The sequence below is a fragment of the Myxocyprinus asiaticus genome, chromosome 34 (assembly GCF_019703515.2).
Source record: "Myxocyprinus asiaticus isolate MX2 ecotype Aquarium Trade chromosome 34, UBuf_Myxa_2, whole genome shotgun sequence".
NCBI lineage: Eukaryota > Metazoa > Chordata > Actinopteri > Cypriniformes > Catostomidae > Myxocyprinus > Myxocyprinus asiaticus.
The window spans coordinates 25,357,679-25,384,934 of NC_059377.1; the positions used below are offsets into that span (position 1 = coordinate 25,357,679).

At 36.8% G+C, this 27,256-nt stretch overlaps 1 protein-coding gene across 1 annotated transcript; it reads left to right on the plus strand.

Moving 5' to 3' along the window:
* LOC127425349 (immunoglobulin superfamily DCC subclass member 3-like) lies at window positions 1-26,575 on the plus strand. The gene is made up of 14 exons (XM_051671262.1): window positions 1-85; window positions 7,565-7,876; window positions 9,791-9,935; window positions 10,053-10,183; window positions 10,432-10,569; window positions 10,918-11,076; window positions 18,407-18,572; window positions 19,674-19,924; window positions 22,085-22,249; window positions 22,568-22,756; window positions 24,061-24,177; window positions 25,348-25,474; window positions 25,623-25,758; window positions 26,456-26,575. Exons 1-14 carry the CDS (start codon window positions 40-42, stop codon window positions 26,537-26,539), a joined length of 2,166 nt encoding a protein of 721 aa, XP_051527222.1. The 5' UTR covers window positions 1-39; the 3' UTR covers window positions 26,540-26,575.
* Window positions 26,576-27,256: the final 681 nt, after the last annotated feature.

The window sequence follows — 27,256 nt, forward strand, 5'->3', positions numbered from 1 at the left end:
AAATTATTTTCCAATTTCTGAAAGGATTTACGCAACAAAATGAAGCCACGGATTCTACTGACCTTCCTGACGTTTATTGGTTCATGTAAGTAAACTAGTATGCTATCATACTATATTGTAAGATGAAATATTAAAAAAAAAAAAAAAAAAAAATGTAAAAAAAGAATATATATATATATATATATATATATATATATATATATATATATATATATATATATATATATAACCTACCATTCATTTATTATTGCGTTTCCAGCTGTGTGCACTTTGTTTGCTTTTTTAAAAATATTTCTTTAATTTTTTTTTTTTTTTTTTTGAGAGGCTAAATTTATCCCAATCCTTCCACTTCCACAAAATCACGATTATCCGAAGCTAAAGGGGTAAACTAGCCTATAAACAATCATTAATGTCTCAGCTGTCCTGCATTTTAGATTAAATCAATCCATGTTTCATCTATAAGAACCACTGCCTATATTAAAAATCAAGGTTTATAGATTATATATTGAAATGCTCTATTTGTTTTGGTGTTCAACATTCTGCATGCTGTCTAACTGCACTTGCTTGAATAAATTATGTTCTCCATTAAAATAGAGAGGCATAAGGGCAAAACTCATTCAAATATTACATTTCTAATATCTTCAAATATTATCTTACATTTTTGTCCTAGCATTAGTTATAACAGACTCTCTTGTTGTAAAGTTTGCTTATCCAGATTATCCAAACTTTTTGCACATTAAAAGTTTATAAAAGTAATCTTGAATGTTAATAATCACCTACCTCCAGCTTTTGAATGTTTAAAAATTATGTCTGATTCATATTTTTTGCAAGTGGTTCATTAATATTCACAAAGTATTCCCCATGTAATAGGGATTACTGATGAACTGTGAGCATTTTAATTGGGATGTATTTTAATACACATGAAATGGGCTTTAAGTTGAATAGAATACAACTATGTAGCAGTTTTGTATTTATTTTAAAGCAGTCTTAAATTTCTAGATTGCAAAATTGCCTATAGTTTTAATATTATTCAACCCTGGGCTCATTGTCTGAGTCCTTATCTTAAAAGAAAGAAAAATAAAAAGAATCAAATTAAACTTTATGATAATAGCATGGCTTTTCACCAAAGTATATCTGTCTGATCTGAACATCTTAATGAATTCCTTTTTAACTTGATTGTCTCTGAAGCCATTGAAGGTGTCTAAAAGCATACCATACAGTAAAAGAAATTAAAATTGACAGTTTAGAACAATCATATATCATACAATTAAAATGTCCTGCATCAAATCCTTAGACCTTATTATTATATAATTCATGCAGTCATAAGAAAAGGTACAACACATTTTCTCTGGTCTTATAATAATATAAAGAGATTAAAAATTACTAGACAGGACATTGGATCAAAATCGTTTATTTTCAAACCAGAGGTTGTTGCCGTGAGATTAGACCATGTGTGTTATTCAACATAAATTTCCTGTGTAATAATAAATAAACATGATGCAAAAGTTAACATAAGGAGATGGTGAGTCCCAGGGAGGAGGAGGGGAAACCAGATGACCTTATAGACAGAGGGGCTGTGGTGACCTTGGGCGGTATTAACCTTTGGGGTCCCCCTCCTGGTCAACAGAGCAGTCCAAAGCGGGAGGAGCAAAAAGAGAGCCATGGAGACAAAAGTGGCCACCTCTCCCCACCCCCTTTGACCTGACCCTAACACCCTCATATCCATAACACTGGTCTGGCCTTATTGGGAGGCAAGAGTAATTTAAATTAGTCTTAAAGTGGTGTATGGCTGTGTGTAAGCACACCAGAATATGTTTATGCTGGCCTGGGGTAATCCCCCACAGCTGCCCATGACTGTGTCCACAAACTCCTCATCTCTGGAGTGTACTCACTCACATCTCCCGCAGACATTTAGGATGCAGTTAATTTTGACAAGAAACCCATCCAGCTAATCCACATAAGCATTATATTGGTGAGTCAGGCCAGTGCACTTTGAGGCTGCAGTGGGTGGGCAATGTCTCTATAACTGCAAGACTGAGGGTAATACACCAGGACTCTCCCCTGCTGAAGGTTCAGTTATGAAGTTGAGTCAAATCACAGTATGGATCTGTGAAACTAATCTACACAAACCTCCTTCCTGTTGAGAAACTTGGAAACTGAAGCAGTCTTTGAATAGTTTGAAAATGAGCTTCATTTATAGTCTTATTTTCTTGCTTCGAGTTCTTTATGGGAGGTGGCACTAAATCATGAAGGTTGTTTGAAAATCCTTTCCAGTTTAATGGTTGATATTTGGAAACCACTCCCATTCTTTAATTGATATGCAGGAGAACAAGGAGAATGTGTTAGGAAAATGTTTGAGAAATAGTATTAAACTCTGTGATAGATAGATAGACAGACAGACAGACAGACAGACATACAGATAGATAGGAATGAAAGAGAGATGAATAGATAGATAAGAATGATAGAAAGATATACAGATATCAGATAAATATCATATTAAACAACTCAAACTCCTCTACCTTAACCTCTGGTATCCTTGTATCGAGAACACAATTGTTATGCATCAAGTCTGTGCTTATAACCTCCAGCTCCAGTGGATGTTATTCAGTACATCACCACAGAAGTTGTGAGTGATCATGTTTACTTGATGCCATTTACTTGTTTTCAATATCCTTTTTTAGACTCTGAACATTTCTTGTTCTAATTGAAGCAGTACCCACTTTCCCCACGATAATGAAGCTGCTGTAATAACCTGTAATACAATACACTGGCTAATCATCCACAAAATTAATTAGATTAGAGGCTTTAACACTGCACATGCAAGACATGACAACATTTTGAGTGTTGTCAGTTCTGTTAAAAAAGTCATCAAGTTTCATCAAGCCAAAGAGTAACTAACTGCACTTGTGGCATTTAAAACTTACATGTTGAAGCAAAGGGACATTTTAACCCTTGGTAGCTCCATTAATGAGATTGCCTTAATGAAAACCCTTGTCCCCCTTCTGGTCCTTATCCTAATAATTAAAGACCTGAGGCCATAGTGATGGGGTGTTCTCCCTCTCCAATTGGAGCATATTGAATATTGATTTTACGTAATGGTTTCATGTTTGGCAAAGACTTTTCCTGAAGATGCTGTTGAACTACAGACATCTAATTGATAGAAACATGTATATTTTTTTTTACAAAGTATATACTGTATATGAAAACATGCTTAAAAAAACCACATGACATTGATACTGAAAAGAAGATGGTAAATTAAAAGTAGAACATAAAAAGAGCTAATTGGCGAGTGGTAATTGGCATCCTGGACTGGGCTGAGTTAATGAGGAGGGTGGAGGGAAATTGCAGGGGGTTATTTCCTCTTTTGACTGGAAATGCAAGTGTGTTCGAATGACTTTGAACTTGGCATATGTCACTTAATGACAATCAATGTTTAAACAAAAGACAACTTTTGCCTCTAACGACCAACACAAAGGAGTATTTGTGTGGGCAGCTTGTGGCAGTTGTAGTTGGGGAGAGTTTAACTTCCATTACGGAGTCAAAAGAAGCCCACCCGGAGCAATGGGATCCCCCCCTTTCCATCCAGCTTCTTTACTATTCCTCCCCCAAGTTTGCATTCAGCTATTGTTTACGTTAGATCTCCCACTGCTGCCATTCACATAATGGGAGAAAAAGAGAACGAGAGGAATTTGTGATTGTTCATATGCATTCCAAATTTCTTTCAAAGGCTTATATCACATTTTCAAAGTGGCAGCCCAGTTTCAGTCATGCTAAAATCTTCTGCACAATGGGGAGAGTCATTTAGAAATTATAATGAGCTTTAAAATTAGAATGTTTTGCTTAAATCCTATGGCTCTGAAGTTTCAGTTCTAAAGTTTTTTTTAAAATTATTATTATACAGATAAGCCTTTAATACAGGCCTGTGATACATAGTGTTGTTCTTAAGCTTATAAGGAAGCCATAGATTCAATACAGGACATTTTAGTTTGGATGGAATTTATTTTAATACTTCCCATTTCAGTATTAAAGGGATAGTTTACCATCATTTACCATCATTAAGTGAATGGGAACTGAGGTTGTTATTCAGTCTAACACAAGAAAGAAAGCCTAAATATAAATATTTAAATCTAAATGTATTTTTAAAAATACATTGAAAAATTACTACTGTGAACATACAATTTCTCATTCCTACTCAGTTTGACTATGCCTTCTAATAGAAAGTACTGATATTCATGGATTTCTGAGGTCATTTAGAATGAAGTCTGGCCCAAACAATAGTTTGTGAATTTCAGGTCCAACCTTGGACTTGGGACAATGGACTGAATTCGGGGCTGGGACTGTGTGTGTGACTTGACACAGGCTGTCCGCCGTAGGCCCCACCTTGCTCATCCACCCTTCACCAACTCTCTCATGACCCTTTATGGACTGAGGTCACAGCCCAAGGGGTGGGGATGGGTGGCGGTCTCCTGCTGCTCTGAACACCCGCTACAATCCCCCAAAAAAACATTTCTGTCCACCATGAATGATCAGAATTATCCCTAGACTTGAGCTCTTAATCACACTTCTGTTGCGGTCTCATGCAGGTTGGAATTGGTTATTAGCATACAAAGATTAACTTCTGACTGGTGAATACATCTTGCCCATCAACAAAGGCCTTATAATTAAACAATCCTATGCACATAACCACCATTGAGGCAACCTTGGAGATCTTAGACTTCCAACAACCTCTCTAATGGGTTAAGATCATAGAACACAAAGTTTGTGAGGTGGACAGAAATAATAAAAAAATTAAAAACAAACTCTCAAAACAACATTATAAAGCATATTCTTATATATAATTGCTTGCAGAACCTATTTGTGTTAGATCCTGGCCATTTATATCCCCACTATACTACAGTAATTTAATGGGCTTTAAGAAGCAAACAGTAATATTACGTTTCTGTTGGCTAAGTCCATGTGTTATATTGTCAGTATCTCAGAATACAGCTTGTATGACATAACCTATCCTGAGACCTTTGAATTTCATTAACACTTCAGGGGGAGGAATAAGCCAGGGAAGGGTCGGATGTAAGCTAGTCCTTATAAAAATGAAAAAGTATGAGACAGACTCTTCACACCTACATCTGCTCAGTGTGTGCAATAGAAGAATCCCAGATATCCCTTTCATTGCTAATGTGTAGTGGATGACTGCTATACATGTATGGCCTGTGCCTCTGGTATTGATATTGTGTTTTAACTCTAAGGCATAAGTCCTGCAATTGAGATGATTGGGTATATTTTATCATGCTGTGCAAGTTTGCTGCAGTGGCCCTATAAAGTATGCTCTTTCTACTTGATCTAACCCTTAAAATGAGTTTTGTTGGTGTAACCTAATATATTTTAGGTTTAAATACAATTTTTGACTTGAATCAAGCCAGTTCATTTAGATATTTTTTAAGGGTAGGCAATCTTATTAGAGTGAGAAAAACATTAGCTTAGCATAACACAGCATCAACTGGTACAGCTCTTGAATTACCTATTAGTCAGTTTTTCAGTTAATAAGGTGTGGATGCAGAGAAGAGCTCTCCATATGTTTTTTCATGCGGTTACATGTTTATTTAACTTAAATATTATTTAACATCCCTTAATCAACCTGAATACATTAGGTTACATCAACAAAATTAATGTTAAGGGTTAGAGCAGGTTGAAATAGTTCCTTAAGGTAACAATTGCAGGTTTACACTTTTTACAGTGCAGAAAATTATAGTATTTAAACGTAAAGCACCATGCTTTGAAGTTGACTTAGCAAAAGAAACGTATGACTATCATGTCATGGCTGTCATTATCAAGTGCAAGTGGCATGAAGATCCCAGAGGTCAGACAATAGCATTAGGGTTCAAGCAGAGGAACAGAAGTGCATATTGAAATGGGGGTAGGTTGCATCAACATAACTGATGTTAAAGGTACTTCACATCTCATCTAATGCAAGTTCAAGAGCAGAATTGTGCTCTTTAACATAACAGCTGCCAGAGACATTGACCATCTCCAAAGGTCTCCAAAGGTCTGGGCTTCTCCTTATGAAAAGCCCAGAAGAGGTGTGGAATGGCCATGTAGCAAGAGTTGACAATGAGCGAGGACTGGGGTGAGCCAGTGGCATGGGAAAGTCACCCTGAACTCAGACTGAATGGAAAATGTGACCGGCTGGGGGTTCGGAATGGTGGGGGTTTGTATAAGTGGGGGGCAGATGGTCCAGACTGAGAGAGGTGCAGAAGGCTCCTGGTGGTTGCCGGGAGTTTTTTTTTTTTTTTTTGGAAAAGGATGTCGTCACAGTGCTATTGTCTTCAGGGTGGGTTTGCTCAAAAGAGGGTCCTTTAACTTGACCCCATAACTCACCGTAATTCTCCATCCCTTCTACACTGGCTTTGTCAGAGACCACTATGGTTCATTGGTTGCATTGCATTTGTCTCTATTGTGATGGTCAGGTTTGGTTTTGGGATAGTGAGTAAATCGGCAGATATGCTTAGATAGTAAAGCTCACAATGACATCAGTCCAGAAAGGAACACAAATACAGTTTGTTTGGGTTTGGAAAGTTTGCCCTCAGGCCTGCTGTGTTGAGGTGTAACTTTCAATGGCGATCTTCCTTTTATTTAAGTTTTTGGTGAATTGAAAAAGAAGTGATGTCCGGTCTCATCTGCTGTAGACAGAAAACTCAGACAACAAACTCACACATACACAGTATATATGTATAGTGGCCCCAAAAATATTAGGACCCTTTTTGCACTCTTAGTTTGCACTCACAGTTAAAAATGTAATTGTATTAGAAACAGAAAATCAAACCAAGTGACATCTGCAAATACATTTTGAAATCATTTTTACTCAATAACTAACTTTACTTTTCTTAGACATTTTTGCAAGTACTTTTACACATCACTGTTCAGCACATTAACTATGGAGCATGTTCCACAAAAAAAAAAAAAAAGTCCAAATACAACTTATAATTGTAAAATGTTTTGCTTGAAAAGTGTGTTTGTGCCATCTATCTTAAAAATAAATGACACTTGCTTTTGTTATAGAATGCAATGACATTTTAAGTGTGGCTTAAGTGTCCAAATACTTTTTGGGACCAACGTATATCATAAACTCAAAATCGAATTGAATCAAAAATTGGATTAAACTAAAATGAATAACCCAGAATGCTGCATATAAATCCAAAAGGAACATCAGGTAATTTCAAAATTAAAACTATTTTAAGAGAAGTAGCTGAAACATTTAAGCATGCTAACTTTTTGTGTTTACAGAACTTGATCAAGTCAAGTCATATTTATTTGTATAGCTCTTTTCACAACACATCGTTTCAAAGCAGAATTTTCTAGCCATCTAATCTTTGACATCATTGATACACTCTGCTAACTTGGAGAATTGTGAAATTTTGTTGGGTTTCGAAGAAATATAAAGTTGGGTATCGTCGGTATAATATTGAAAACTAATTCCAAGGTTCTTGATCATGTCTCCTAGGGGAAGCATATATAAGGAGAAAAGCAGATGCTCTAAAACTGTTCTAACCACTGTCTTTTTGACTTTTAGGTTTGTGTAGTGGCTCTGAGCTGGCTTTTCTTACAGAACCCAGTGATGTGATCGCAGTACGGGACAGACCTCTGATGTTGGACTGCAGGGTAGAAGGAGAGGCTCCCATCACAGTGACGTGGCATAAGAACGGAGAGACAATTCTTCCTAAAACAGGAAGCTGGGCAAAGATCCTGTCCAATGGCACACTACTGATCCACAGTTTCCAAAAGAGAAGGGATGGAGATGCTACTGACGCCGGGGAGTACTGCTGCGCAGCACAGAATCACTATGGCATGTTGGTCAGCCGGAAGGCCCGTGTGCAGCTTGCATGTGAGTGACAGAGCAAAAAGTAGCTCAAACATGGCCAACTAATCAAATAAACACACTCATTACTACACTTAAAGGGACAGTTCGCCCAAAAATTTATATTCTGTCATTATTTACTCACCTTCCTTTATTCACTTTTAGTGATCACTCATTTATATAAGAAGTACAGCAACAATGCAACAACAATGTGTATGTCAACTTACTCTGTGTCCCTGCTTTTGCTCTATCCTACCCATCTTCCTCTTGCTCTCCCTCTGGTCCAATAAAAGCAGTAGTGTGGGTGATAATCCAGTAGAATTATGGTTGTTGTTACATGCTTCCCCAGAAGGTTACGAGTTACCATGGCAATGCACTCTCATTTGGAGCCCCCTACTTTTAACATCCCTTTATTGATTATATGAATGACCAGGCTGTTTAGACCGCAATGCTCTTACCACCTCTTCCAACATCCCCAATGGAAATCAACATTTGAGTTGCCAATATCACTCATATCAAAGTTTTACAAGGTTGAGGGAATTAGTGAGGGATAGTGTATTTGGTAAATAATAGTGTATTAGCCTACAGCTATGGTCTTTTAAAATACACTTTGGTCAGTATCATATCAACACTTGAAAAAAACATGACATATAAAGTGTTAACATATTTGTTAATATTTTACAATAAGGTTCTATTTGTTAACATTGGTTAATGCTTTAGGTATCATGAACTAACCATACATTTTTTTTTCTTTGGACACATTTATTAATCTTGGTTAATATGAATTTATAAAAATACAATTGTTTATTGTTAGTTCATGTTAGTTCATAATGCATTTGGGGTAGTATATTTTAATAAGGGATAGTTCACCCAAAAATGAAAATTCTCTCATCATTTATTCTCCCTCATTCCATCCCAGATGTGTATGACTTTCTTTCTTCTGCTGATCACAAACAAAATTTTGTAGGAAAATATTTCAGCTCTGTAGGTCCTTACAATGCAACTGGGTACCAACACTTTGAAACTCCAAAAAGCACACAAAGGCAGTGTGAAGGTAATCCATAAAACTCCAGTGGTTTAATCCATATCTTCAGAAGTGATATGATTGGTGTGGGTGAGAAACAGATCAATATTGAAGGATTTTTTGCTATAAATTCCCCTTCCTGACCAATAGGTGGCGATATGCACGAAGCATGCAAATTGCCAAAAACAAAAGAAGAAGAATGTGAAAGTGAAAGTGGAGATAGATAGTAAAAAAAGGACTTATTATAATATAAAAATATTGATCTGTTTGATACCCACACTTATCGCTTCTGAAGATATAGATTTAACCACTGGAGTCGAATGGATTACTTTTACTCTGCCTTTATGTGATTTGTGGACCTTCAAAATGTTGGTCACCATTCACTTGCATTGTATGGACCTACAGAGCTGAAATATTCTTCTAAAAATCTTTGTTTGTGATCTGCAGAAGAAAGAAAGTCATACACATCTGGGATGACATGATGGTGAGTAAATGATGAGAACATTTTCATTTTTAGGTGAACTATCCCTTTAACTAATTTTAACATATGCAGCTTTTAAAGTTAAAAAAGTATTAGTAGCCTATATGTTAAATTTAATATAAACCAATATTAATAATGTATGTAAAAGTTTTTCATTGTTTGTTGATGTTAACAAATGTAGTTAGCTCATTTTAATGAATGCAACCTTATTGTAAAGTGTTACCAAATATTAAATATTAAATACAAAACCTTAAGGACCCACTTTACCAGTAAGAATGATTGTTATACCACATGAAATTAAACTGATCATCAATGGTGAATCATCTTCTCAGATTTTAACAATGTTTTAATCGTGGTTGGACCCCTTCTTCAGTTTATTTATATATATTTATTTACATGTACCCAATACCTCACTTCCTGTCTCTTTGCCCCATAGCACTCCCTAAATTCCACACTCACCCAGAGTCAATGGCAGTAGATGAGGGAAGTGTTGCACGTTTCCAATGCCAGGTCAATGGTATTCCTGAGGCCAACATCACTTGGGAGAAGGACCATGTTGTGCTTGGAACTGCTGACGAAAGGTAACACGGTCCTTGCCGTTAGTTTGTGTTTTCTCTGTCTCCATTAATCTGCTTGCTTATAATTCCTCACAAACCCTCCCTCTAGAATCATACAATCATTTAACTCTTTCTCCCCAGGTACACACTCCTCCCAATGGGTATTCTGCAGATTACAGGAGTTAAGAAAGCAGATGCTGGGGTTTATCGCTGTGTGGCCACCAACATAGCCAACATCCGCTATAGCCATGAAGCATATCTCAACATAACTGGTCAGTGCCCCTTATGTCACCTTACATGCAGTAAACAAACTAAATACCAGACTGCATCAACAAAACCTTGCACCTTATATACCTAGTACATTCATAACATAGGGTCTGCAACGTACTAAATTATGTTTGTATTGACGTCATGGTTTGATGAAGGACACAACCAGCACATTGATTATCTGAAATGTCATGATGTCAAATGTAATTTAGCTCCAAGCTTCTCATCTCTTTTTTTGCCTTTCTCCTCTCAGGAGGTGCCCCTCGCACCTACAAGGAACCAGTCATCCTGTCTGGCCCGCAGAACCTCACCATCACCGTTCATCAGACCGCAATACTGGAGTGTATTGCCACTGGAAATCCTCGGCCAATTGTATCTTGGAGTAGACTTGGTAAGAATCCTCATACTGACAGTTAAAGAGATAATTCACCCCAAAAATTTGTCATCATCATTTACTCTCATGTTGTTCCAAACCCATATGATTCTTCTGTGGAACATAAAAGGGGGTATTTAGCAGAATTTTGCAGAAAGTCAAGGGTGACTGAGGTTAACATTCTCATTTTCATTTTGGGGTAAACTATCCCTTTAAACTGTCCGAGTACGATCACTCTAAGCCAGTCTAGGCCACTCTAAGAGTTTATAGCATAACATCTTTAAATACAACTACAAAAAGATGCTGAAGCAACACTTAGAATAGTTCTGGACATCTCAAATTAAATTTCGTATCCATTTGTATCAGATGGCAGATCTATTGGAGTGGAGGGCATTCAGGTGCTTGGCACGGGAAACCTGATGATCTCAGATGTCTCCCTTCAGCATTCTGGAGTGTATGTATGTGCTGCCAACCGTCCTGGAACCAGGATGAGGCGTACCGCATTGGGCAGGCTGGTAGTGCAAGGTAAGCTTCCTTGATTTCTCTTGAAATCCATAGATACTGTACACTCATTGGTAACAATTTACAATGAGGTTCCATTTCTTAACATTAGTTAATGCATTATGTATCATGAACTAACAATGAACAGTATATTTTACTATTTTTAGCATTTAATATTCTTGGTTAATGTTAATTTATATAAAAAAATTTTTTTAGTTCATGTTAGTTTATAATGCATTAACTAATGTTAATGTATACAACATTACATTTTAAATATGTATTAGTATATGTTGAAATTAACATAAACCAAGATTAAAAAATGCTGTAAAATTATTGTTCATTGTTAGTTCTTGTTAACTAATGTAGTTAACTAATGTTATCAAATGGAACCTTACTGTAAAGTGTTGCCATTATGTTTAATTACTTGTTTTTTACTGATCTCCAACTCAGGTCTCAAAACTACCCTTATATCTTCTCATGGCTTCTCATCTTGGCATATAGTTGCTCCCAGTTTGTCTTGATATGTTGAATCAGAAAAACAGATATTTAGGTTTCAGGATTTTCTTAAATGGTCCAATCCCACTCTGAATAAGTGGTAACCTGCAATTGTTATCTCTAGAGATCTATTTCTACTTTATCTAAAAAATGACTTTCGTTGGGGTAGCCTAATTCTTCAGGTAAATTTAGTCTGATTAAGAAACATTTTTTTAATTTACTAGTTAATGTACTTGTTAATTTAACTAGTTGATTTATATGTTTACACATGAAGTTTAGGTGACCTCACATTTTTTTTTTTTTTTTTTTTACAGTGCATATGAAAAATAATAGCTGATCCTACACTGTTTAATTAATGTTGAATTGTTGTGACATAAGTCCACAAGCCCCACTATTAAAGTGATTTTATTGTTTACACACCTCACTAAGCGCAGCAGAGAAAAGCGATCTTGCGGAAACAAGATTTTTACTTGCGTGTATATGTTTGTTTGTAGGTGCATGTGTATTTTTGTGGATGTATGCTTCTAAGCTTCAATAATGACGATAACCAGGCATCAACCTGAACTGGATTTGAATATGACACCAGAAAGCTAACTGTTCAGCCCAGAAAGAGAAGTCAATATTCAGGCCCTCCCTTCTCTCACCTTTGGCCCTTCAATACAGAGAATCTGGCTTTTTCTCACTCTGTACTGGTTCTGATGGTGTGACACCCTGACTGCCATTATGGTAATCAAGCCCTGCTGGTGCTGTCCAGCTGGGGCTGAGGGTGTAGAGGAATAGCGGGTAATGGATTCAGTTGTTAGGAGATATCCCCCTTTCAACAACCCAATGACAGTTCATCCATCACCCTGTTACTGTCCATACATTCAACCTGATCATATATCCCTGAGGTATATATATGATCCTTTCATTGGCTATCTTCAAAGTAGTGGCTTATTTGGGTTCTTTAAGAGAGAACAACATGAGCACTAACATAAACCCAATAATGTCTTCTTTCATCATCATCAAGATGTAAGCTTACCCAGTAAATGTGATGATTAAGACAAAACGTAGCCATAAAATTTAATCAAACTGAATAGCTATATACGTTAATATCCTCTTGGGACAATGTAGATGATCCTCATGTCTTTTTGCTTTACACAGCCATTCATTTGTTAATTGTTATCAGCTTTGCACCCAGGTGTGGTTTCTCTATCTGTGTCCCAAATGCCCTGCTTCAGCCTGATCAATCAATATTCACCCCATCAGTCTTTTTCAACAGGATTGGCAGTGAAGCCATTTAGGGGAGGTAATCTTGAATGTATTGATTCATTTATTGATCCACTTTTTGTGTAAAATAGGAGAAAAGAGATTAGGCTGGGTTATTTCTTCAAAACAGAAACTAGCTGGCCAAAAACCTTCCCAAAAAAGCCTGTCTAGATTATTAGGCAAGCATCATTAGTTAAATCAAGTTATGCCTCGAAAACAGGTATGTTTCATTGCTGTTTTAGACATTTTAAATGACTTTTTAAATGGTTTTGATTGACGATTATGAAAGTAAATTCCATAGAAGAAGCTGGAATTTGGATATTTTAATCTTGATTAATGAACACCTTGTAAACGTCTGTTTTAATGAATCACATTTCTGCGGTCTGCCAGTCACAAAGGTAAAAAAAGGCAAATTCTAGTCAAGTTCAAAGCTGAGAGGTCTGGTCTGTTACACAAGGTTACAGCCTTCCAGGCTGGACTGATCTTTGTGAATGTAAGGTCTGCACTTTCACACAGTCTTAGAGCCATGGCTTTGGTTAGAAGGTTCGGTGTGGACAGATGCTCAGCCATGAAGTGGACAATAGAGAACAAAAGCAAGATAGACAGGCAAAGAGCAGCAGAAAGACAGATTTTTTCCCTAGCTTGTGTGTATGATTTTGGAGGGGTGAGGTATCCCCTCTCACCTCTGACCTCTCATTTCTCACCTTTGACACTGGCCTAGGAAGCTCTTTGGCGAATGGCCAAGAGAGGGAGTGGAGGGGGCGGAGTCTCCACTGACAGGTGATGAAGAAGCAAGGGCAGGCAGAATGGATGGTCTTCAAATGAGGAAGGGTGACAGTCCTTCATAACCCCTCCCCCACTGTTTCCATACCATTATAAGGACAGTTGTTCCTGTCACAGCTGGTGACGTAGTTCAAGGGGTGGTGGGACTATGAAGGGATAACTGCTTTGTGTTGAGGGAACCACTTTCATATTCACAGCCTTTATTTTCAAATGAAAAATTAAAGGATAGGGGAATCATTAAGAAGGCTTTAAAATGCAGATCCCGTAGATGCTGGTGCAGCTGAAGGGTTTGCCTTATGTTAAAGTGGGAAAGTATCTTTTACCGTTCTTAAAGGAGACCTATTGTGCCCCTTTTTACAAGATGTAATATAAGTCTCAGGTGTCCCCAGAATGTGTCTGTGAAGTTTCAGCTCAAAATACCCCACGGATCATTTAATATACCATGTTGTAAATACCTCTTTTTGGGTGGAATCAAAAACACGCTGTTTTCGTGTGTGTCTCTTTAAATGCAAATGAGCTGCTGCTCCCCAGCTGGTGCTTCGGATTCTATAGCAACAACAAATCAGAACCAATATGAATGACACCGTAAATACCGGAGTTCAGCCATATATGTATGAGCAACCGTAAACGACGCAAAACATAGGCATTTTGAGTTTTATGTAGAAAATCACTTCCTGCCCTCCATCTGCATTTCATGCCACAGCAACGCAGTGATGTGACGTCATGTGCAAACAAGCTACAGTATAACGACATAGCTCTGGTGTCTGTGAATACAATCAGAGACAATGGTGACTTTAGCTGCATTAGCCGTGGAATCAGCTAACAAGCACATTCGGAAAGGCGATTTGCAAACATTCACAAAATATAAAGTGCGATACTTACATCTTCAGGATATAAAGCTGGAACACGAACAGTTGGTACTGATCCATGCTTGAGAGTCAAATCTTTTGAAAATCCTGCTTTATATTGACCCTCATTCACAAAGCAGTCCAGTGTAAATTGATTTGCACAAACATACACGAATTTTGGTATGTTTTGGGGCACATTTTCTTCAAAAACAAAACTTGTCCACTGCCTCTTCAGTGGCTCTGATGCCGGGAGTACATGAAGACTCTTATGTTCACTTTTACAGCCAACAACAGAACACTTATGACGCTTACGAAGTTGAGACATTATTCTTCTCACTGTAGCTGCTCCAGCGCAGAAAAAAATGGCGGACTGTGTGTCGATCACTTAGGGGAGGATCTATGATAATAGGGTGGAGTCCGTCACCAGTCGTGGGCGTGGCCTGCTCTAAAGTGACATCACTTTAGAGCGGATACGAAAACCAGTCATTTTGAGACACTGTTTTTGATTAATAGAAATATAAGAAAGAGGAGTGGGTGGACTTTTAACATTGTAGGGTGGTTGTGTACACACACTGCCGACTCACATTTATGTTCAAACACCATGTAAAAGTGAATTTTGCATAATCGGTCCCCTTTAAAGGGTATGGCTTACATAGCACAGTAGGGTGCAGAAATATCAATTTATCTTGAATATAAGTCATTATATGTGGCTTGAAATAGACATTTAGTCGTTGCTTTCTATAAAAAAAAAATAGCAAATTGCAATAGCAACTCCAATAAAGAGTTGTTTCTGCGTTATGTAATCCCTAAAAATAACATTTGTTGGTGTAATCTAATGAACTCAGGTTGATTCAGTCATATTAAATATTATTTGGACTTCGAACCAGTTAATTTAGATGTTACCACATGAAGCACACTTTAAGTTAAGCAGCATAGTCTCATGACAACTCGTAATAATTTGTACGAGATGGTGAAATAGCAAGATACGAAACAACTAAGTTCATACAAAAAGGTACGACTTTGCCCACCTATTTCCATAGACACCAACAAATTGACAAACAATTTCGAAATGATACAATACAGGCATCAAATTTTAACTTGAAATGTTTTTTTTTTTAAATGTCTGTGAACAAATTTGTTTACTCTTTCCATATTTGTTTATGCAATACAAATGACTGCTGTATGTCAGTAAGCTGTAATACTTTTTCCTCGCCTCGTTCCAAACCCTAATTTTTCTTTCTTCCGTGGAACGCAAAGGTTATTTTTCCTATTTAAATCATGGTTAGGTTTAGAGTTTGGGTAAGGGATTACACTTTATGGTTAGGTTTAGGTTTGAGTGAAGGGTTAAACTTAGGAACAATCGTAATAACCTTTTAATCTTTTTTCTCTATGGGAGTAAAAGTTATACGTTTTTGTTCAAGCTAACACGATTTCTTATGATTTTGCCGTCTCTTATATTACAACTTGTCATAAGACAACTATTTTACAGTGTGTAAATTACTCTCATTTTTATCCCCTTCCAAATGAATGAAATGGTAAATATTGAAAGTATTACACACCAGAATCCAGGCTATTTAATCAATAATATTAATTAATTACTTAAGTCATACAACGGAATTAAATGAATGAGGAATAGCCACCTGATCAAATCCAAGGTCAGATCTAAGACCCAGCTAAAAGAATAACTGATCAATACATGTGATGGATTGGATGATATGTGGATGCTGAAGCTGACAGTTAGATCCTGGTTGTAAAGACACAGCTGGTTAGGGTAAAAACCCTCTGCTGCTTTTTACTTGATTTTACTCTGAGATTGTCTTTCCATCCTGTCTGAATACAGAGGAAACTATATGTAGTGAAATCCAACTGAATTAGTTGTAGATATGTAGATATATTTATATACCCTTTAACAAGGTAGTAAAATAAGCACATTGTGCTACATGGTTGATGTTGAAACTATAATTAATTGACTTAGATTATCATTAAGACATCACTACACTGAAAAAATGTTAACCTAAAAATGAGCTTCATGTGATAACATCTAAATGAACATCTAAATTATTATTTAACATAAATGAATCAACCTAAATACATTAGATTACACTAACAAAGCTAATTTTTAAGGGTTAGATTAGAAATATCTCCATAATATCATGTTATAACGTGAGTATATATATATATATATATATATATATACACTTTGGAGACTAATGCTAAGTAATGGCAAAACTAGGCTTTATTTAGTTCCTCTCCTCAGTTTAAAACATTTCTATTCAAGGATGTCCATTCATCTTTTATACACAAACTGTTCTACTCAGGTTCATGTGTGAAGTGCTTCTCGGGAGAGGAGAGAGTGACAATAATGCGGCTGATACACAGGCACACACACTGTGCGACCGCCGTTTATTCAGGGTTACATCTGGCGTTTTGAAGCGACCTCTGTCCTATTGTGCCTTGCTATAGTTTCATTATACACACACCCCCTAACCTTTTAACTCTGACCTTAATGCCTGAGTTGAACAGTGTTAAAAGGGTTCCTGAAGACTGCATGTTTAATCCCAGGCCCATGAGCATCTACATCATGAATTTTGTGTTTTTATAGTGGTACCTGATGTTTTGTTGTTATTTTAATCTCACATCATAAGTCTTTTGGTTTCCTTCTCTATGGAACCTGTTTTAAAACTGCATTCAGCTCAACAATATCTAACATATGTGGTGACAAACTGAAAAAGTGTATAAGTAACTCAGTTAAGTTAGGTTGATTCAGTCAAATTAAATAATAATAAATAAAAAACATTTTTAAGGTTATCTGACAAAATATTTTGTACAGGAAACCAATAAATGGGTTTCAGAATAGCATACTACCATACTGCTTTTTACTATTTCTGCAGCATATAAATATAGATAACTGTATGGCAGTATGCTATTCTGAAATGTGCCTGAATCTGAAGTTATAAATAATGAGTTCTCATCTCTTTATTGACATTGTCAAGACACAATAATGAAAAGCACAACAATCAGCTGTGAAACACAATTGGTTCTTCCACGGCTCATATTGATCTGCCAAATCTATATTTTTGTCCATCGGTTTAAACGTTTTTTTTTTTGGCCTCATTTGAGGAGGAAGCAGTGCTGTTTTAAAGATCCGTGCCTGCACTGATTAACAGCTCTCTATTAAAATAGGGCTCATTTTGACCTATGACCTTCCACACCTCCGCAGACCACATCGGAGCCTCTTCCAACAGAGAAGGGGCTCTGTTTGGTTGAGGTGGGTGTCAATAGATCAATGAGATGCATAGTCCTGGGGTCTGGAGTGCTCTACATATATGCATGGCCATTGTGCGGACGTTGAAGCGGTACGGTGAACCTGCATCTGGGGCGGCTAAACCATGGGAAGGGCTACAGATGTCATTTATAAAAAGTGTAGTTGAGTTTAAGTTCAAGATCCTATATGTGGATTTTGTATTTTAGAATAGACCACAAACTGGCAGAATCTTCATTAATATATGGTATGATGATGTTGTGCCTTGCTGTTAAATCAGTGAATCTCTTGTGCTTTTCTGGAACTCCATTTTAGGAAAATACTATCTGTATCATTTCGGGTTTGCTTACAATTTCCACAGTCAATATCCAGACATATTAACTGTTAAGCACATAGTGTTTAATTGGTTATAAAAGTGGAGCTCTGAATTAAATTCCTCAATCAAGCTGCCATGATGTGTGTTTTCATGCTGATTCGTTTCAATCTCCCTGCAATTGTTTGTACATATTGAAATCATCTCTCAGTGCTGCCCTCTATTGCAAATTTGGCAGTACTACACAAGTAATTAGCTTTTCAGTGGATTCTTTAATATTAATAACCAACAATAAACTTTATCTTACTTTTTATATGCAGTTTTACATTTTTGAAATAATATGCTCTTTATGTATTGTCTTCTTCTACTTTATGCTTCGCTGTTTTATTCCTTCTCTTTCTCTAGCTCCTCCAGAGTTCATTCAGTGGCCGCAGTCTATCTCTAAGCCAGCAGGGGGAAGTGCTGTGTTCACATGTGTTGCTCAGGGAGTTCCTGAGCCTCATATCATTTGGCTGAAGAATGGAAAGATACTTAAACCCGGAGATAACGTGAAACTCACTAACAATAACAGGTACACACATGTTGTCATGTCACACATATGTCAACAGGAACACACAAACTTACTGTGGTAATAAACTGAGCTGCAACAACCAATCTTACAGCAATACATGTTATATTGTAATAACGGAAAATGTATGCATTGTATTTTATTCAAATACGTGTACAAGATTTCCGCTGCACTGTTTTACTTTTTTTGAAGTCTTAAATCATGTTTACCTGCCTTATTTTCTGTTAAAGGAATAGTTCAACCAAAAATGAACATTTTATTTTATCATATACTCAATCTCATGCCATCCCAGATGTGTATCACTTTCTTTCTTCTAGAGAACACTTTTTTTTTTAGAATAATATTTCAGCTCTGTAGGTCCTTTCAATGCAAGTGAATTGTGACCAGACCTTTCAAGCTCCAAAAATCACTTAAAGGCAGCATAAAATCCCTATTACTCTAGTGGTTTAATGCCTTCTGAAGTGATGTGATCACTTTAGGTGAGAAACAGATCTATATTTCAAACCTTTTTTACCTTAAATATCCACTTTCACTTTCAGAATATAAAAGAATGTGAAAGTAAAAGTGGAGATTTATAGTAAAAAAGGACTTAAATACTGATCTGTTTCTCACACACAACTATCATATTGCTGCTATAGACATGGATTTAACCACTGGAGTTGGATGTGTTACTTTTATTCTGCCTTTATATGATTTTTGGAGCATGAAAGTTTTGGTCACCATTCACTTGCATTGTATGGACGTACAGAGCTGAAATATTCTTCTAAAAATCTTCATTTGTGTTGAGCAGAAGAAAGAAAGTCATACACATCTGGGATGGCATGAAAGCGAGTAATTGATGAGAGAATTTTCATTTTTTGGGTGAACTATCCCTTTATCTGGTCTGGGGCAATACCGACTACTTCCACAAGATGTCAATGTTCACTTGCTTGACATATTCTGCCATACAGGTTGAACAGTGTGAAATATTAGCAAATGATAACAGGGTTATAGACTGTACCTCAAAGAAACATCTAATACTAAATTCAAAGTAAAGATTTAAAAATGGTTTTGTGATGTATTGACCTTTTGATGTTTCTTATTTTTCATATTTCATTTTCTTAGCACCCTGGCAGTGACTCGTATCACATCAGCGGATGAGGCCATATACCAGTGCATAGCTGAAAACTCTGCCGGCACTAACCAGGCCAGCGCTCGTCTTGCTGTGTCTCTGGCGAAAGAGCTGCCTGATTCCCCTCAGGGTCTGAAAGCTACGGCTCTATCTAAAACCACCCTGCAGCTCTCCTGGACCCAGCCGCCCGCTGAAATCACAGACGGGATCATTGGATATGTGCTGCATATCCGCAAGCATGGTGGTGAGTATCTCTGGATTAATGGAGTTCTGATGTTCTTCTATTTCAAAATAAAATGTGTGGAAATGATTTCATTCCCTACTAATATTGTTGGAGGGATACTAAGTCAAGGACCCCATATTATTTATAATTGAGGGTTGTATTTTAAGCCTGGCCTATAATAACATGCATATAGTACAGTGATTATGTGCAAGTTTCTTTTTTTTATTAAGGGGCAATATTTAGCTAAATGAGGGCATATTTTTTTATATAATAATATAAAACCACATTGTGACATCCTTGTATGCAAAATACTTGAGTTTCACAAATCCGTTAAAATAAATTCTCAACATTAATAATGAGGTTTTTATCTATAAATTTAAATCATATATATATATATGATTTAAATTTATAGGTAAAAACCTCATTATTAATGTATATTAATACATTAATAATGTAATGTATTAATGTATGTATGTATGTATATATATATATATATATATATATATATATATATATATATATATATATATATATATATGTATGTGTGTGTGTGTGTGTATATATAGACACACACACACTGGCAGACAAAAGTTTGGAATAATGTACAGATTTTGCTGTTTCGGAAGGAAATTGGTACTTTAATTCACCAAAGTGGCATTCAACTGATCACAAAGTATAGTCAGAACATTACTGATGTAAAAAACAGCACCATCACTATTTGAAAAAAGTCATTTGTGATCAAATCTAGACAGGCCCCATTTCCAGCAGCCATCACTCCAACACCTTATCTATGAGTAATCATGATAAATTGCTAATTTGGTACTAGAAAATCACATGGCATTATATCAAACACAGTTGACAAATATTTGGGTCATTAAATGAAGCTTAACTTTGTGTTTTTTTTTGTTTTTTTTTCTGAGTTGCCGCAGTATGCAATAGACTGGCATGTCTTCAGGTCAATATTAGGTAAAAAATGGCAAAAAAGAAACAGCTTTCTCTAGAAACTCGTCAGACAATCATTGTTTGAGGAATGAAGGCTATACAATGCTTGAAATTGCCAAAAAACTGAAGATATCATACAAAGGTGTACACTACAGTCTTCAAAGACAAAGGACAACTGGCTCTAACAAGGACAGAAAGAGATGTGGAAGGCCTGATGTACAACTAAACAAGAGGATAAGTACATCAGAGACTCTAGTTTGAGAAATAGACACCTCACATGTCCTCAGCTGACAGCTTCATTGAATTCTACCCGCTCAACACCAGTTTCATTTTTTTTCAGAAAAAGCCACTTTTGAAAGAGAAATACAAAAAGAAAAGGTTAGAGTGAGCAAAGAAACACAGACATTGGACAACAGATAATTGGAAAAGAGTGTTATGGATCTTAACCCCATTGAGCTTTTGTGGGATCAGCTAGACTGTAAGGTGTGTGAGAAGTGCCCGACAAGACAGCCACATCTATGGCAAGTGCTACAGGAAGTGTGGGGTGAAATGTCACCTGAGTATCTGGACAAACTGACAGCTAGAATGCCAAGGATCTGCAAAGCTGTCATTGCTGCACATGGAGGATTTTTTGATGAGAACTCTTTGAAGTAGTTTAAGAAGTTCTGAAATTTTTTTTCAAATTGTAATAGTAATTTTTCACGTTATTAATGTCCTGACTATACATTGTGATCAATTGAATGCCACTTTGGTGAATAAAAGTACCAATTTCTTTCCATAAGAGCAAAATTTGTACATTATCCCAAAGTTTTGGCGCCAGTGCTTGTGTGTGTGTGTGTGTGTGTGTGTGTGTGTGTGTATATATATATATATATATATATATATATATATATATATATATATATATATATATACATACACTCACAGAGCACTTTATTAGGTACAATATGGTCCTATATATATAGATATAACTATGATTAGAAATATATCAAACGTTACAAAAATAGTAATAATAATAATCAGGGGCCCTATTTCATTTCTGACCCTGGTATATTACCATATGCATTTGCGTATGCTGTTATGATGCAAAATTACATGCAAAATACTTTTTTCAATATTGTATTTTCATTTATCAAATATCTTTTTTTCCACAAAAATTCATTTGAGATCAAACAATAACTGGCAGACCCTCTGTTGAATCTCCCTGATATAATGAATGCATATTTTTTGTGTTTCCAGAGCCTGATAGTAAAGAGCTGCAGGAGGCGGTGAGTAAGACAACATTCCAGCATGACCTCACTAACCTTGAACCTGCCACCACCTACTCCATCTACCTTAAGGCCTACTCTCCTCTGGGTGCCAGTGAACAGTCCAGCACTGTCGTTGCTACAACACTAGGGGGCGGTATGTAGCTACATATTTGTAAATGGTGGAAAAGCAATGATAAACTAAGTGCCCCCCCCCCCTCCTTTTTTTATTTCCCCAGCTGTCCTATGTCAGCATTTATAGCTCCCTCTGTCTGCTCCCTTGTCCTTTAGTATTTCCTCCTCATTCTCTCTCTATTTTCTCCAATATGTCTGAGCTTTTGTTTTATTCATCATGTGGCCTGTTTTTTTGCCCATCCACCTTACGATTTTGCTTGAACAGAATGAACTTTGACAATGATCCATGCCCCTCCAGGCTAATTATAGCCCTCTTTCTCTCTATGTGTGCCTTATCTAGTGCCCAATCCACCAACATTCTTTACCAAAGTAATGAATGCCACAGCAGTCCAGGTTCTATGGGAGTTGCCCAATAAGCCTGGCAAAACAGAAGGTTTCCGATTGTCCTACCGCAGGGTCCCCCACGGAGACATCCAGGGGCTGATTCAGTTGCCATGTCATGTCAATGCTCACACCATCTCTCATCTTGGTGAGGAAGAATGTGCTTCTGTGTGTGGAAACTATAGTTTTTTCATACAGTGGCCTCTGAAAAGAGCCACACTTAAAAATGTATGACTGTCATTGAATTACATAACAAAATAGCGGAAAAAGAAAGCTAGCTCAAGCGCACTTTTCCAGCAAAATACTTTAAAGGTTGCTTTAAACAACAGATTTACCAGTCTTATCAGTCTTAGTCTATAGACTTATTTCCAGGCCCAAACAGAAGTTGCGCCCACAGAACTATGCAAAAGCTTCACAGATTCACGCAGCATTGGAACACCTATCACGGACAAATATGTACACATTCCTCGCCACTTGTATATTTATTTATTTATATGATATTTTGGCTAATTTGATTATTCTTTCAGCTACCAATAATAATGTAGTACTCTCATCTCTGTTTAATACATTTTACCATATTTAAATCTATTTGATAGAATCGCACAGATTTTGATGCAGAAAAAGTCTGCAGATTGCATCTGGGCCTGCTTCTTTCTAAGTTTTAAATGAAACATACAGAATGCTCTCTCAGTTCAGTTTGATTCCATCTGCATGACCTTTTACAGCAACTCTGAGGTAGCCACTGTGTTTGGACAATGATAACTGAAATGTTCCTTCGCATAGCCCAACTGAAAAGCTGTGTATACACAACCTGAAGTGTATCACGAGCACTAGAGAGCAAACAGAGAAAGCTCCTTTAAGACCATTTCCTAGTACTGTTATGTGAAAATGTGTCATAGCCTTTTCAGAAAAGTGCCCTGACAGGAAATTACAACTTGAAAAGGAGTGTGATATAACAGAGATATTGATGAAAACTGAGATCTTACATCAGCTACTGTATATAGAAACTATGAAAGTAAAAGAAAGTGCAAAAAGCCAAAGCCTTGAGGTTCCAGCCTTGGACCATTATGTCTATGGGGTGTGTGTGTGTGTGTGTGTGTGGGGGGGGGGTAGTTTTTTAGGTTACAAACTGGTAATTACAAGGGTATTATAGTATAAATGTGGTTTATGAGGATATTTCTAGTGTCCTTATAATTCAAATCGCTTAAAAAACATACTAAATGATGTTTTATTGAAAATTAAAAAATGCAGAACGTTTTTGTGAGGGTTAGATTTAGGGTTAGGGGATAGAATCTATAGTTCGTACAGCATAAAAATCATTATGTCTATGGAGAGTCCTCATAAGGATAGCCGCACCAACATGTGTGTGTGTATATATTTGTTTGAGGTGAATGCAGGATTAACTGATTGATGTGCAGCTTATAAAACTGACTGTGTCTGTTTATTCCTAAGACCCTGGAGCTGTGTATGAAGTAAAACTGGTGGCCTTCAATGGCAATGGAGAGAGTGACTGTTCTAAGAAACTAGTGTCATTGGCTGAAGATGGAACGAGTGCTAAAACCAGCGCAGGTAAATTAGGATAAAAAATTTGGATTTGCTGTTTAATCTGTTAGTATGTGTTGGCAATATTTATAAGTAGTAATAAGTATGTTTTAGGGCTATCAATCGATTGAAATTGAAATCAAATTAATTACATGATATGTTGAGTAATTAATCAAATGAATTGCATACCACATAAGTATTTCCTGAGGATCATTTAAGACTTTACATTACTCTGGGAGAGTTTTTTATTTTATTTTTTATGTATGTATCATGAACATAAGCCTATCACTTGCCTGAAGTCCACAGAAATCCATTTTGCAATCAATGTCCATTTGTCCTGGGTCGTTCACACAGGAAGCGTTCTTGTATTCTGTCTGCGATACTTTTTAACTGTTTGTCTGTGTACTCTTGTCAGAGGTTTTTTTTTTATTAAATTAGTTAACATGTTAAATCGACAGCCCTAGGGCCCTATTTTAAGAGTGCTAGCTTTAAGTCATATGCGCAAAGTCGGTGGGCATGGCCTTGAAAATTTGGAATAGCCGTGCAAGCCTAAGTCTTGGCTAGTTGGTTTGGCGAAATTGCACACACAAAGTGCTAATGGGCTGGGTTTAAGTGCAAGTTAATTAGGAGGTTCTGCACAGTCTCTGTCTTGTTATATAGCACCAGCGATATAAACAAAAACAGCACATTCATAAGAAGTTGGTTGTGTAAATGGTCTGTATGCAATGAATTAGAAGAACAGAAATATGGACTTAGTTCTTTTGATCAAGTGACACACAAATGATGGCTAGTATTAACAGTGATTTAATCTCTTTTAGGTAAGGCTGTGGATTTTTGCTTGCAATTCACCTCTACCAGTCAATTTTGATTTTGAAAAATTAAATTAATTTATTGAAACACACAAAATAAAACAAATAAAAAAAACAAATAAACCCAAAAATATTTCTAAATTCAAATGACACTTTAAACTGTAAGAAAATATTATCAACATAACAAAGTGGTTATACAAATCTTACGAAGTCCAAACATTTTACCCTCTCATAAATACAATTGTAAAAATAGACGCATGTAGCGCATGGTCATTGTGCGTAGCGCTGCGCTTAGCACGGTCACGAAAATAGATCCCCTGGTTTGTTTATAATTCATAAATGCACTTTATATTGAATTCTGATAAATCTATCATGTGTGTTGGTTCAGGAGAGGAGACTCAGTGTAACTGCAAGGGCATTGAGAGCTCATTGAACAGCATTGTGTTTGGCATCCACATTGGCATGGCTTGCATCATTTTCTGCGTGCTCTTCCTCATGTTCGGATACCAGCGCAGGTAACGGATCATTCACTTTTGATGAGATGACGTATGCTGACTTCCTGGACAAATCTGTTCAGTTTTCAAAGCTTTTTTGCATTAATTCACTTACTAATATACTATGCACACATATTATCCGGTTTTAAGTGTTAGAATTTTATCACAGCTTCCTTTGCAGAAAGGGGACTAAGGACAGCTGGTCTGTGCCACAGGGTGAAGACGGAGGGCACCATGCTCAGAGCAATGGCATCCCTAAAGAGGGACTAACACACCCTGCTCAAGGCATTGAATTAGTGCCACAGGTAACACCATTAGTCTGACTTATCTTTGAAATTATGACTGAGGATAAGAAGTCTTTATAAGTCTTTAGCGTGTTAATTGTTAGGCCACCTGTGTCTGTTTTTACACCCTGCCTCTGCAGCTTCTTACCAGTTTCCTGGTAATGTTGTTTTAGTCATTTGAAAAAATAACACATTTATCTTTCCGTGAAGAGTTTTTGTTGTTGGCCAGCAGTGTTTATCATCAGTAACAAGATTTAGTTTTAGCATCTCAGTGACTAAAATCTGGCACTACTGTGAAAACCCCCATAGCAACCAACCTGCTGAAATAAATCCAGTTTAAGCTGATTTGTTGTGTTTTGGAACATGCTAACTGGTTCCATGATGATCATTAGCTGGTCAAAGCTGGTCTTTAGCTGGACCAAGCTGGTCTTTAGCTGTCATAATCTGGTTCAAGCTGGCCATTAGCTGACTGATTTGCTACCATGTTTCAAAAACCAGCTTGAGCAACCTGAACTGGTATGACTAGCTGGCAGCTGGTTTGTTGACCTAATGACCAGATTGGACCAATTTGGACCAGCTAGAAACCAGCTACCATGGTCCAGAACACAGCTGCCACCATAAGATGGATTTTGTAGCAGGGAGTATTGTGCTCTAATGGCAAGGATTTGGTGAAAAGGTAACTTGTCATACTGACTACTTTTTTCACTCTTTTTTTCAGGTTAACAACACAGATCGGCAGACCCAATGCCAGGTTTTAATTGAGCAACACTCATCCAGTCTGCCGGGCACAGGCACTGGCTAGCACTAGCCCTTTACCCTCTGCCCCAGTGATCTTTCTCCTTGTGGTTTCTCTGCCTGGCCTGCCCACCAACGTCCCTTTAATCCCTTCCATATCCCTGTCTGTCACCAAAACTGCTGCTATTGTTGAAGGGTGGAAATTATCCTGTCATGTCTTATGAAAAATACTCATTGGATTTTACTAGAGCGTCACTGATAGGCTGATTGAGCTGGTTTAATTTAGCCTATCCTAGTTCTTCCTTTCCTTACCATTAGAACCAAAGCTTGACTCCCTTAAGAACAGTATGCCAATGTGCAAAATACATACTGTACATAAAAACACCAAATGATAGCCTTAGGAGATACTTTAGACCATTTTATTCTGACATGCTCAGTTACAGAATTTTAGTACTTAATGGAAGTTAAAGTACATAATGGAAGCAAAAATAAAAAATAAATAAATCATTTTATTACCAAAGGACTTTCTGCTAAAACCAAAACTTCTCTTTGCAACATGTCCTCTGGTAATAAAATATATAACCTTGTACTGTGTCCAAATGATGCCGAACTAAAGCCCAACCATCTTAATGATCTAAATATTTCTCTTCACACAGTTCAGATTTAGTGAACTACACAATGCGCAAAACAAGCTTACTCAAACCATAACTAACAAGCCATATTCATTTCAGTTGAAATTATTACATGGAACAGAGGTTTGTTCCATTACTAAGCCTTAGCTCGG

Bases quoted from the DNA above. Each gene is read 5' to 3' on its own strand.
- LOC127425349 (XM_051671262.1), top strand. From the start codon at position 40: ATGAAGCCACGGATTCTACTGACCTTCCTGACGTTTATTGGTTCAT. The intron at 11,077-18,406 runs GTAAGCTTCCTT...CTCTTTCTCTAG, and splicing joins GGGCAGGCTGGTAGTGCAAG to CTCCTCCAGAGTTCATTCAG. The intron at 25,759-26,455 runs GTAACACCATTA...TCTTTTTTTCAG, and splicing joins GCATTGAATTAGTGCCACAG to GTTAACAACACAGATCGGCA.